The sequence below is a fragment of the Musca autumnalis genome, unplaced genomic scaffold (assembly GCF_047663935.1).
Source record: "Musca autumnalis isolate F117 unplaced genomic scaffold, ASM4766393v1 scaffold_5, whole genome shotgun sequence".
Taxonomy (NCBI): Eukaryota; Metazoa; Arthropoda; class Insecta; order Diptera; family Muscidae; genus Musca; species Musca autumnalis.
In genome coordinates, this window is record NW_027412088.1 from 129,923,492 (window position 1) to 129,937,504 (window position 14,013).

The window sequence follows — 14,013 nt, forward strand, 5'->3', positions numbered from 1 at the left end:
CATATTTCGCACTGTGCGTTGTGGGAATTTTTATATTTCAATGTCTATATCGACACCTCCAAATAATAGTATGCTAAGTCTAAAAAGTGAGTTTTACAGGAGAAGCTCTCAAAGTTTGGAATTTTTTTTGAACTTCAGTACTATGCTAAGTCAATATTTGTTTATAACTTCTGTTCGGATTGACAGATCATTACCAAAATTAGACAGAATTTAAGTTAAAGGACGTTCGACACCTCCAAATAATAGTTTGCTAATTCTGAAAAGCGAGTTTTGCAGGACAAGCTCTAAAAGTTTGGAAATTTCTTTGACCTTCAGTACTATGCTAAGTAAATATTTGTTAATAACTTCTGTTCGGATTGTCCGATCATTACCAAAATTTGACAGAATTTAAGTTAAAGGACGTTAAATATAAAAATGTAAAGAACTTGAAAACATGCTAAGTCGACTTAGCATACTATTATTTGGAGGCGTCGATATGTACTATTCGGTAAGGTATTAACCTAATAATGTTGCTTTCCCACCATACAAAGAAGTTCACAATGTAATATGTAATAGAATGAGACCAAATAAAAAATCAATCCAACACACAATATACCTTTATGATATTTGTACTTTCGACTGACACATAATCAATTTATTGTTCGACAGTCACATGCGGATAAGCGTCTTCTTAGCGTGTCATATTCAATTAAATTAAATTTTATAATAGCTCTGCTTCTGTACTTTTTATACCCTACACCACACTGTGGCAAGGGGTATTATGTCTGTGCATTTATATGTAACACACAAAAAGAAACGAGATAGACCCATAGTTCCTTCTAGGCATATACATAGAATCACTTTCTGAGTCTATTTATGCATGTCCGTCCGTCTGTCCATGTATTTTTGTTCGCAACGTACATTTATTGTCCGATTCAGCTGAAAATTGGGGAATATAATTTTTTAGCCATATGAAGAACGCTCTTGCTTTTGGTGATAATCGCTTCAGATTTTGATATAGCTCCCATATATATTTTCGGCCGATTTCACGTATTTGCTGCACCAAACACGCTATATATGTCCGATTTTGATTAAATTTGGAATGTGTGACTGAATTCGGTCTAGAAATAAATGTGCCAAACTATATCGAAATAAGTTCAGATTTGGATACAGCTCCCATATATATATTTTCGGCCGATTTCACATATTCCATGTCCGATTTGATGAAATTTGGAATGTGTGACTGAATCCGGTCTAAAAATTAATGTTCCAAAAAATATCGAAATCGGTTCAGATTTGGATATAGCACGATGAAATTTGGAATGTGTGACGGAATTTGCTTTAGTAATAAGTGTACCATATTATATCGAAATCAGTTCAGATTTATAAATAGCTCCCATACACATTTTACATATTCGGCACCGCCCGAATTTGATCCTTTCCTTACCATAGACTAATAAATTCATAGACATTTATTTGCTCTCAGCATTTATCTTCGAAATTTTCGAAAATTGGTAGATGGCGTTAGTAGTTTTATTTAAAGTTACTATAGATTTTAAACTATTTATTCTGATAAAAGACAAAATATGGATAATCTTTGGCCAGATCAACATTCTCATATAAACAAATCCAAAAAATATTGTAATTTGACCCAAAACATTGTGCAATTGTGTGAAAAGTTTAGGTACTTTGCATACCGGCGACACCTACAAAAAAGAAGCACACTACAATTCTCTTTGTCTATGAATTTATTAGTCTATGTTATTAGTCTATGCCATAACCATAGCTGCCAGATTTGACGATTTATCGTCATTTTGACGATTTTTTGGTCAAAAATTTATAAATGACGATTTGACGATTTTTACCCAAAAAATGACGATTTTTCGATATTTTGTTAATACAGTCATAAAAAATGTTGTAAGATATGAATTTGTAATAACTGATCAAATATTCTTAGCTGATTTTTAAAATTATTTGTTAAACAATAATCACATACATAATTTTAGTGTACATGCAAAGGAATTTTTAACTAGAACCAAACTGAATTCAATGGAAACAAGCAAAATATATAATTGCACTGCTCCAGAAACTGCAAAAATTTCCTATTTTTTTGTAAATTTTTAAAGGACCAAAAATTCGAAATTTCAGCACTAACAGATTCTGTTCTGTACTGGGCAATTAACTGCGTTAACTTTTATATTGAGCTTTGTGCAGAAATTTTAAAAGTTTAATAGATTTGATTTTGAAAACAATTTTATTGATTTTTCCACATCCTTAACGAATTTTCACATTTTGTGAACAAGAAGGATTCAGCAACAAGCAACAATTGGATTCAGATTTTCGTAAAGTAAAGCTTTTGGATATTGAGGAAATGTTAGAAAATAATGAAACGGATTTATTTTGCAAATGAAAAATTTGATTTGAAACGTGTAGATTGTGGAGTAAATCTTCAAAAAAAAAAAAGCTAAATATGCATTTATGTAAATTCTCTTCATAAGGATTCAATGTAGAGTATACTTAAAACAAATTGTTTGACACATTGATTAAACACTACATGTTAAGAACTTTGACTAAAATATTTATTTAAAAAATCGTTTAATTAATTATAATTTATTACTGATTTGAAGTAAAACTTGTTTACTAACATGAATATTCATTTGATGTTTATTTTAATTAAAAATATATTTAAATATAACTAAATGTCCCCATTTTAATTTTTGACGATTTTTTGGACGATTTTGTAAAATAGATTTGACAATTTTAATTTTAAAAATCGTCATTTTGACGATTTTCCATAAAAATAATCTGGCAGCCCTGGCCATAACTGTTTGAAAGAGTAACAATAACAACCAGTAAAATAAACTTCATTACACTCGTCAATACTCACTGGTTTCTGAAAAACATCAAAACTGGTGCATTCAGTTGTAACCATAGATGGGCAAAATTCCTCTTAAATATCATTTAAGGGAAAATTAGAACGCGGCTTTTGTTAAAATTTCTTTGCTTTTTAAATATTTTTTAAACACAGACGGTATCTTAACAAGTCCAAAAAACTATTATATTAAAAACAAATTTGCAAAATTACCCGTAAATATTTATTTATGTTGTAACAACGAAAAAGAGAAACAAAACATAGCAACGCTGGCGTGCAAGAAAGCCCATCTATGGTTGTAACTGTGCACGGCCAGAGCCATAGTATGGCTCTCGTTTCCATTTCCAAAGACCTAATACCCATTACCACAATATGGTGCCGCGATTAAACCAATCAGAATATGTTCCTAAACACAACCGCGAAGGTTATAAATACCATGTGAAGGTTTCTAATTACACCCATCTTAAAAAACAAATTGTACATTCCTTACACTTATTAATGGATTTTCTATTGTTCTCCCCTTAATAACGTGTCACGCTGCAAATTGTTAATCATTCCAAAATTCTGCCGAGCGCCTATTAGAATAATTTTTACATTTACTGCATTCATACATATATAAATACATGCAAACATACATACATATGTATGTACGTGTGCAGAGAAATATTTAACCATGTTAACGATATAAATATTGGGTTGACTAAAAGCAAAAAAGTTCATTATTTTGCATTTTTGCTATACTTGTATTCCAGAAGGTTAAAAAGTGTTATTTTGTATTTATGTCTTTGTTTTGTTTGTATGAAAAGTGCATAGCAAAGCTGGTTTACATTTTTCCCATTCTGTTATCGTTCTCATTCGATGTGTTTTCCATTTGAATCATTCACAAAGCAGTTTAAATAGCAAATACACGCTTTTTACAATTTTCTTCTTGAAATATTCAATACGTAATTTTGAAATCGAACTCCAGGTCGAAGTTATGAACTGATCGTCAGAGTAATTGGAATAACGGTAGGGTCGCAAACAGATTAGACACCTCTGTAGTGTTTGGGTATGATCACAAAATGAAATGGACCAAATACGAAATGGAATAGCTCGCAATACTTGAAGTTCGTATTACTCCTAGGATGTTTGGTATTGAACGTGGGTTATATTGGTTCACGTTTTGATGTAGCCTTCCTAGATCTGTTTCCCTTCCTCCCCCTTTTTCGGTATTATTAAGGTTTTAGCCTGCCTAATGTATCGAACCGAAATGGTTGAAATTTTGTTTTTAGTCTTTGTTTGGTGTGCAGAGAATTTTCAGAATAAGTCCATGTTTAGATATATATAAACACCGTACCATTCTGTACCGTACCAAGGTGGATAGGTACACTCGATAATTTACCGCTCCGGAGCACAAACACTAAAAAATATTTTAGTGATACTGTACCGGAGCTCAACGAAAATCTTACTGTACCGACTGCGGCACACAACGATTTTTAGTGTACCGACTGCGATTCACTAAAATATTTTTTAGTGGTTGTGCTCCGGTACGGTACACTAAAATATTTATTAGTGATACCGTACCTGGAGCGGTACGTTATTTTAGTGTGCTGCTTATTTTCGAATACTGTTTAAAATACTTTTTTGAACAATCGTGAATTTTTCAAATAATATTTTTTTGGACAAACGCAAGTATAGGTTCATGTTTTAGCAGGGACATCGTATAACGATACCGCCCGATGTGAGTTATTTTGAAGGATTTTGCTACATTTTCCTACTGAAGTGGGTGTTACTTTGTATTATGGATTTCCAATATGACAGATCCTCCCGAATTACCGTAGGTACAAACGTATTTCAATTTCACACTGGACAGAAAACATTGAGGTCTGATTGATGACAAATACTATATCATTTTATCAGGTAACATATTCTACTCCTCCTACGAATAAACCTCGACGTGGCGAAGAAAAGGAAGCTATTTATTCCAATTTACTTCAATACAATTTGTGGTGGAGGGTATAAAATGTTCGTCCCGGCCTGCTTTTACTTATTTATATATTATACCCTTCACCATAGTATGGAGGGTATATTAAGTTTGTTTTTCCGATTGTATCTCATTGAAATAATCATTTTCGACCCTATATATACAATATACATATACTTTATATATTCGTGATCAGAGTAAAATTCGATTTGGTGTAGCCCCCATATACCTCCCCATTTGACCGATTGGGCGTTTTAGCCACATTTATAATATAAAATAAACTAAAAATTTAAGATAACAATGTCAACGATGTAAAATAATATAAATCAATATGGATATTTAAAAAGTTTAAATCATTATGGATGATTTAAACGTTTCAATATTTTATGGGACTACTGTTTGTTTTGATAGCAGCTGTAGAATTAAGTATTTCTTACAGACGTGCATTTTGTACTTTCGCATAATAAAAGACATAGTTTTAAACAACTCCAACACACTTGCATTCAAAATGTTAAGATCTAAAGTCTTTTTAATTAAAAATCGATTTTTAATCCCTAGTGGCATACTTCAAATAAATTCATTTGTTAATTGACTTACCCCCTCCGTTTTGTTGACACAGATAAGGAAACCGCCATATATTTCCTAAACCAACTGAATAGCCGATAATGCTGAGAAAAAATTGCATTTTTCCCGACCATGCTGCTCTTTCAGGATCACCAGGAATCTCCACTGAACTAACAGAATTTCTCTGTGGTGCAGTTAGAACGATTGTAACACCATGTGAACCATCTCCGCGTGCCCTCGTATTCAAAGGTGCCATTTCGTGGCCATTGCGAGGCGCATCGATTATTTTAGTAGCAGCCATCAACAGTGGGACAAATCAAAAAAGTAAGTACTTTTGTATATCCTTCTTCTCGAACACTTATAATTCAACTTAGGAATACTGTAAAGAAGAAAGAAAAAACTTTATTTGAAGTTATTAAAAAGCATTATATTAATTAAGTACCGATTATTGCAAATATAATTGAATGCAATATTTTTTTTTATTTTTTCGATCATTAAGTTTATTTAGTATATCGTTTCTAATACAAAATCCAGTAAGGAAAGGATTAAATTAGGTCGAAACGAACATACAAAGCTAGATTGCTTCATCTTCTCGAGCTATTAAGATCTCGAGCTATTAAATTTCAAATATACTGTGCTATTACATTGACCAAACCAAAAAGTACCACATAAACTTCCAGATCAATAACTTGAGTGTCTATTATGGTCGGAACCTGATCTCCATATAAAATTTCATAATTGCGGCCTGGACTTTTATTACAATTTATACTGGACGTACACACATAGCTTGATCACTTTATCTTGTCGAGATATGAAGATCGGTATACGACGTATATGTCACGTTGTTACGTTGTTGTATAGGGTATAACGAACCTCGCGAATCTGCACCGGACATGCTCGGACTATTTATAGAGAAAGTACAGGCACTGGCAAATAAAGTTGCAAATTAGATATTACAGTCATACAGGAAATACGTTGGGTTTAGAAAGAAAGATAACACCTAAATGTGGCCCACATTATTATAGCCGTCATCATAAAAACACGAGTCGCGTATTTGTAGCAAGTCAAAGTTTAAAACATCTGGTCTCCATTTTCACTCCGGTGGATTAAACTTGCTTCAATTCCGACAAAATCCAAATTCTTCAAAATAAGTCTTATCCGCGGCCATGCTTCCACCGAAGACAAAGACAGGTAGACCAATGATATATTTTTCAATCGCCTATATGACCGGTGTCCCGCCCTAACATTAAAAAAATTATTCAAGGTGATTTCTGACAATGAACGAATTGACGCTGATAGACTTCGCAGTGTCAAAAAAAAGGTACGAATCCGATAAAAACATACCAAATAATGTACGAGCAGACAAAACTCAGAAGTTAGACATAGGGGAGCTGCAATCGCAACAGATATCCGCAGCATATTCCACTCAACTGATCAAATTGATTACTGAAAGTATTCTTTGTTAAAGATAATAAATCAACGCAGTGAATACCAGAGGCCTCCACCAATCAACCCATGGTATGACCAGGAATGCAGTGCTGCTACCGAAGAGAAGAATGTGGCATATAGGACAGCTTTGCAATCAATAGGCTAAAGTCAGAAAGTTTGGTGCTCATAGTAACGTAAAAATTATTATTAAATTATTATATTTTTTAACAAATCTATATAAATAAAAATTAAATGTCGTTCGTGGGTAATGGCATCAGTTGAGAACGGCTGGAACGATTGGATAATTCTTTTTTTGAAATGTTCGTCGTAATCCAAATAGGTTTTTATTTGACCACGCCCACATTTAAACTCACTTTTTTCAACTTTCTATTTTAATATTTTCTACAAAAAGCACTGAACCAATTTCCTGAAATTGTCAGGGAATGTACAGGGATGGCTCCCGGTGAAAATAGGTCACATATTTTGTTGAATTTCGGAAGGTGCGGGGTACTTCCTCTATAGTCTATTTTTTAAATGCAGTAATTACGAATGTATTGGTTTGGAAATTAACTTGAGAGACAATTGTGGGTGTGTCTCCACGCTTACCTACTTTTTTAGGAACCAAAGACTTTTTTTTTTTTTTTTTTTTTTTTTTTTTTTTTTTTTTTTTTTTTTTTAATTCAAGAGAGGGAAAATATTAATGTGAATTTATAAGAAATTGTTTTATCAACTTTTTTCTTTTAAATTTGTTACTTATGTTTAGTATAGATACTGGTATTGAATTCATTGTTGTGGGGAGGCTGACATGTAGGGATCTTTTGCCATAGTTATTTTTGAAACACGGTACTTTGAATCTTCCTTCGGCTCGTTGTCTTGTATTCTGACTGTGATCTATAGGTTGCAGCAAGTTCTTCTCGTCGTGAAATTCGTTTATTATTGTTGTTTTGTATAGGTTTTCTATGTTTAATACATGAAGATGTCTGTATATGTTTTCATTTTGATTTCGCTGTTGTTGATTTTCTTCATGTCGATGTAGGCCTTTCTCAAGTATTTTAAGTACGCTATTTTGGGCAAGTTGGAGGGTTCGGCAGTTTGATGCATTACCCCATGCAGATATCCCATGTCTTAGGTATGATTCAACTAGTGAGAAATATGCTTGTCGCAAAACGTGATAAGGGGCACAATTACTTGACCACGTCCTGAACCGACTTCCATCAAATTTGCAGCAAAAGCTCAATTACCCACGCCTTTCTTTTAAACACAATATGTATAAGCCAAACTTATGATTTTATCTTTTTCAGCATAAATTTTGGGAGGCAATGGGGTTGCGTGTACCCTAGGTACATATTTGGAGCCAAAATACCGGACTACGCCCACTTTTTTAAATATTTTATATCTTTTCGAACATTATTTTTCCAAAACTACTGAACCTAATTTCATGCAATTTTCAGAAAATGTTCAGGAATGTCCCGTGGTCTAAAATGCTTCATATTTGTAGACGAATTTCGGGGGCCTATTGTTTTACAATCGCTATATTTGCTAAACTTATGGGAGCATCGGCAAATTAATTTTCGAAACAACGGTAGTTGCGCACCCGATCAAGAAAAAATATATATTTACAAATTTCCTTAAACGGTGAGGCTCAACGGTCCATCAGCCATGAAAAACTAAAACATATAAGTCTCAATAAGCGGGAGAATTCGATTTAACCATTTTTTAACTTTTATAATTAGATCGCTTTAGGATAAAGACAGGGGACATGGACGATAATAATAAAATCCGTAATAGAAAAGAAAGGTTACAGAAAAAATCTATTTAATATAAAATATTCCTCGGTTCTTCAATGTACCGAAGAAGTGAGGTAGAAAATATCTATTTTTGAATTGTCAAGCATAAAGTCCATAAAAAGTTGTCACTAAAACCCATTACGCGGACCGGTGTCTGCTAGTTATTAATAAATAATACTGTGGTGCCAGTACATCCACCCTTTTTTGTCATTAAATGTAATGTGGAAGTAAAATCAATTATAATAACACATAATATAAACAATGGTTTATAAATGAAGCATATATTGTTGATCCGTCTATACTTGTTTACATATTTACTCCTTATCTATTAAAAATCGTCATTACATAGAATTGTCCAAAATTGACAAATTTTATATGGCCACATTAGCACCACATTGTTTGAAACTGATTTCCTCTTAATGCTATGAAATGACATTTTTACTTTGCTTTTGCCTTAATATGCATTTTTCTCTTCGCTAATGCTTATCTATCCCTTAAATCTACACAAATAACAAATTCAAACATTTAATAACGATATTTGTTATGTTAGAATTATTACTAGTTTTATTTTATTACAACATATGGATCTGTCTTGCTATTGCAAAAATAAGCATTAACTGCAATAAAATTACCACAATCGTCAATATTTGCTATATGCACAGTGGCTCAGTATATACCGTAAGCGCTATAAATTCTTTTTTACCTTTTTGATGCAACCAAGAGAGTTTTACAATTGTTTTTCAAAAATAATCATTTTCTAAACAACTGTTGATCCTAACTGATAGATAAATAATAAACAAGTGAGCCAAGGCTATAGTCGGATCGGGGCCGACGATGTGATACCCTACACCACTACCCCTGTGCATAAGCTTTTGACTGGTAAAATTCAAAATATTAAAATTGGGATAGCTTAGCGCCTTTGCTCTGAATGTCTTCATCGCATCGTCAGTACAACTCAAATAAAAAATGGAAAAGTGCACAAAAAATGGAAAAAGGGATGCATTACCGACTATTGCGATATCTCTGTTGTTTGACCACCTCTGGCAACCTACTTCACATCGTTGTAAAGGTAATATTTTCTACTTTCCTTGCCAGGTTTTGCTTTCGATATGCCTCTTACAGATTACAAATTCCGACCACTGAATAATATCCGACCATTATCAAAATCAATAGGTTTTTCCCTCTGTGCGACCCTCATTAACACCCAAAATTTCGTGACGATCCTATCAAAATTGCGACGTGTAGCGTGATTACAAAAAGTTTAAAAATGGGATGTATTACAGACTGTTGCAATATCTCCGTTATTTGTCCACGCCAACCTGCTTAACATCATTGTAAAGATGGGATTTTCTACTTTCATAGTCAGACTTTGCTTTTGGAAGGTCCACAACCAAAGCTGTGATATTCGTCGTTATTATTAAAATCGCAAAAATGAAAAGTTGGGTCTATAAGCGGCTATTGCGATATCTTCGTTGTTTGACCACCTACGACTGGTTTTGGTTTTGATTTACCCCATATAGAAGCGGAGATATTCGCTTTGAAATAAAATGCTGACTTTTTCTCCAAATAAGTTTTTTGCCCATTCCGGCCCCTGAATATTATCCGACCATCACCAAAATCAATAGGCTTCTTCCCCTCTTTCCCCTTCAACAACCCCCAAAATTTGGTGACGATCGGATTAAAATTGCGACCTGTAGCGTGACTACAAGGTTTAGATGGACAGACAGACGGACGGACGGACACACATAGCCAGATCGACTCAACTCGTCGAGTCATTCATTTTGGTATATATGTATGGGTCTACGACCATTATTTCGGCCAAAACCAACTTAGTGGTGTAGGGTATAAATATGATAAAAATATTTTCCTCTTTATTTTCTTGAGCCAATGTATGTAAATTGATATTATGGAAACTGACAGATTTTCAATGGCACAGAAATTCCGTGCTTTGTGATTATATGCTTGTACGTACTTTGGCGGGAGTAACAAGGCTGCAAATGCAGTAACGGCCCTGTTTATTAAATAATAAGATTGTTTGAAAAGATGCCGTCAAAGTGTAAATTATCTACTTATATACACACATGCATATGTTGCTGTTGTACAAATTTGTAAACTCGAAAAGGAAAGTTCAAGAATCCCTAGTAGTATGAAATTTGGTTGTAGAGAATCCTGTGATACAGTTGAAAATATGGTAAGACAATGTAAAAAAATATTGTAACTCTTAAGGACCTGACAGTGTACGGCTAACATTCAGAGGAAATGTGCTTTTGAGTCTCTCACTAGCATTTTCAATGATTCATTGTCATTAGGATACTTTTATATGCTTTGGAAATCTAATTTTATTATTTCCTTACATAAATCTGGTCTTAGGACTGCCGTTGAAATTTATAGAGGCATTGCAAAACTTAGTGCAATCTCAAAACATTTTGTATCACGTAGAATAATTCATTTTGTTCCATCAATTATTTCCCTATCAAAATGGATTTTTAAATGCGTGATAAACTTTAACGAACTTATTGGAACTGACTTGCCATGTTCATAGTGGATTTTCTATAAAACATCAAACGGATGTAATTACACCGACTTTTGCAAGGTCTTTGGATATAATGGGCTTTCCAACTACACTTTTATCATGGATTTCTTCTTATTTGCAAGATCGCTCTGGTATACATATTTTTATACATATTTTTCTAAAGAGTTAATGTCAGTTGATGATGTTAATGATAAACATCAAAAGACGAAAAACTGCCTACCTTGGACATAACATGAGGAATTCAAAATGCAAGCCCTTTCAAGATGTCATAAAATCAAGAATAGAAGGAAGAAATCCTAAGGGCCAAAAGGAATTTTGTTGGATTGCGAATATTTAAGAATGGACTGGAATACGATACGTATGATGCCTGCTTAGGGCTGCCAGAAGCAGAGACATATTTGATGATATTGTGAAAAATCTATGAATTTTATTTGAAATTTTTATTTAAAATCAATTTATTCTTTGTAATTGTATTGGTCGCCAACATTCGTATGACGAATAGGCAAATAAAGAAGAAGACTATGTTAAACTTTTCAGCCATTAAGCACTTAAATTGCAACATGATCTGCAATCTCTATAAACCGTATGTCACTAAAATTAAAGAAATACAAAAAAGTGTTTAGAAGTCGACCTCCTTGTTTTGAGTTCTTCATAGATTCTCACAAGTTAGATGATGTTGATTCATTTGATGATCTTGGTGTCATTTTATATGATAAACTACGTTTTAATTTACACATTGAGTCCTGCGACATTAAAGCCAATCGTTGTAAGGGTTCATGAAACGTTGGGCCAAGAAATTTGATGACCCGTATATGATTAAACGTTTGTTTGTCAATTTGGTTCGACCTACATTGGAATAGGGCTTTGTATTATGAAGCCTATTCTATAGATGTTATAGTAATAAGAAAGAATTTGTCCAAACACAATTTCCTTGTTAGCTCTTAGAGGTTTGCTTTGGAGTACAGCGTTGCTTAGAGCAACATTTTTAATAAGACTTTTACGTGGTCAGATTGTTTCTAATTTTTTTAATTTTTAATATTTGTTGAGGCTTTAAGATTTATCAACAGATTTTGTCTGTAACCTCTCTTTTCTCTTACGGACTTTGTTGGATTTTCTCGCCCGTTGATGCTGGTTAGGATTTATTAACGGCCATGTCCCCTATCTTTATAAAATATCAAAAGCAATCTAATTATAGAAGTTAAAAAATGGTTAGGTCGAATTCTACATCTTATTGAGACTTACATGTTTTTAGTTGTTCATGGCTAATAAACCGTTGAATTTCAACGTTTAAGGTAATTTGTAAATACATATATCGTTTTTCTTATATAGGAGTTACCGTGCCACCTTTAAAATTCGTGCCTACATGTAAATACCACCGCACATTCCACAAAATTTCATGAAAATTGGTTCGTTAGTTTTCGAGATATAACATACTTACAAACTGGTTGTGGTCGGGACTTCGGGCACCAAGAACGAACATTCGATCGGGGGCGCAACCACCGTTGTCTCGAAAATTAATTTGCAAGCCGATGCATTCATAATAGGCCCCAGAAATTCATCAACAATATGTAAAATTTTGGACGACGGGAAATTCCTAAACATTTTTTGAAAATTTCATGAAATTAGATTCAGCAGTTTTGAAAAAATGTACTGAAAAGAGTGGGCGTGTTCATCAGTTTTCAAGACATAAAATGACGTTTAAAAAAAATACGTGGGAAGGTACACCACCTCCTCTTAAATTCATAAAGCGCACATTGCCACGGAAATCGGTTCAATATTTTGGAGATGTAACATATTTAAAACCGTGGGCGTTGTCAAGTCTTTGGGTCCCAAATAAGTGCGTAAGGATGGAGGCACCACCACAATTGTCTCGCAAATTAATTATACCCTCAGCATTTATGCTAACGAGGGTATACACACTTTTATACGGGCAAAATGTGCCTCATAGAAATAATGGTTTTAGACCCCAAGTATGATTGGACGAAATGTGTTTCAGACAATTTGGAGTAGATTTAGCAAAATCCGTCCGTCTGTCTGTCTGTTTGGCTGGCTGGTGCGCACAATAACTCTCGACCGGATGAGCCGATTGGGTCCAAAATTTGGCTTTCGTAATATTTTGTCCAAACTAAGTTTAAGTTCGAAGATGGGTTATATCGGTCCACTCCTTCCGGGACCTCCACCACAAAAGTTCGAAAATGTTCTGAAAATTTGTGCGCGCGATAACTCTTGAAGGGAGTAACCGATGTGGTCCATACTTTGCACTTCGTGAAATTTCTACAAGACTTAGATGAGGTTCCAATAAGAACTTAATCGGTCCACTCCTTCGGGTACCTCCCTCACAAAATTTCGGAAGAGTTCAGTTTAGGACCAGCTCTCGAATCGCTTCGGTTTTTATTGTAACATCTTGTATTCCATACGACGGTACAAGTTTTATCTGGGGCAAGTCCATACTTCCTGAGAAAATAGCCTGAAAAGCACAAAAAACCCTATAACACCGTGTGTAGTGGTTGGAGCGCAAGATAACACTCGAACGGATCTGCCGATTTGGTCCAAAATTTGACCTTCGTCATATTTTGTCCAAGCTTAGCTTAAGTTCGAAGATAAGCTATATCGGTACACTCCTTCAGGTACCTCCCCCACAAAAGTTCAAAAATGTTCGGAAAAATTGTGCGCACGATAAGTCTTGAAGGGAGTGGCCGATGTGATCCATACATTACACACCCTAATATATCTACCAGATGTATACCAGTTTTGAATACGGATTATATTTGTCCACTCCTTTTCGTATCTCCCTCACAAAATTTCGGATAAGTTCACTTTAAGGCCTGCTCTCGAATCACTTTTATTTCTGTTGAAGCAACATGCATTAGCTGCCTCAATTACGACG

The 14,013-nt window shown here is 34.0% G+C and overlaps 2 protein-coding genes across 7 annotated transcripts in view; one reads left to right on the plus strand and one right to left on the minus strand.

The window, feature by feature from the left end:
• Positions 1–14,013, plus strand: part of LOC141406160 (uncharacterized) — a 402,688-nt gene that overhangs the window by 145,310 nt on the left and 243,365 nt on the right. The window lies entirely within an intron of this gene.
• Positions 1–14,013, minus strand: part of LOC141387054 (sodium-dependent neutral amino acid transporter B(0)AT3) — a 105,187-nt gene that overhangs the window by 68,669 nt on the left and 22,505 nt on the right. For all 6 annotated transcript variants that reach the window (XR_012408467.1, XM_073956165.1, XM_073956164.1 and 3 more), the window contains exon 2: positions 5,412–5,757. Coding sequence is in view for 5 of the 6 variants with exons in the window: in XM_073956165.1 (XP_073812266.1) it covers positions 5,412–5,679 (268 nt within the window). In the remaining variant the exon portion in view is untranslated. The remainder of the gene's footprint in view (positions 1–5,411; positions 5,758–14,013) is intronic.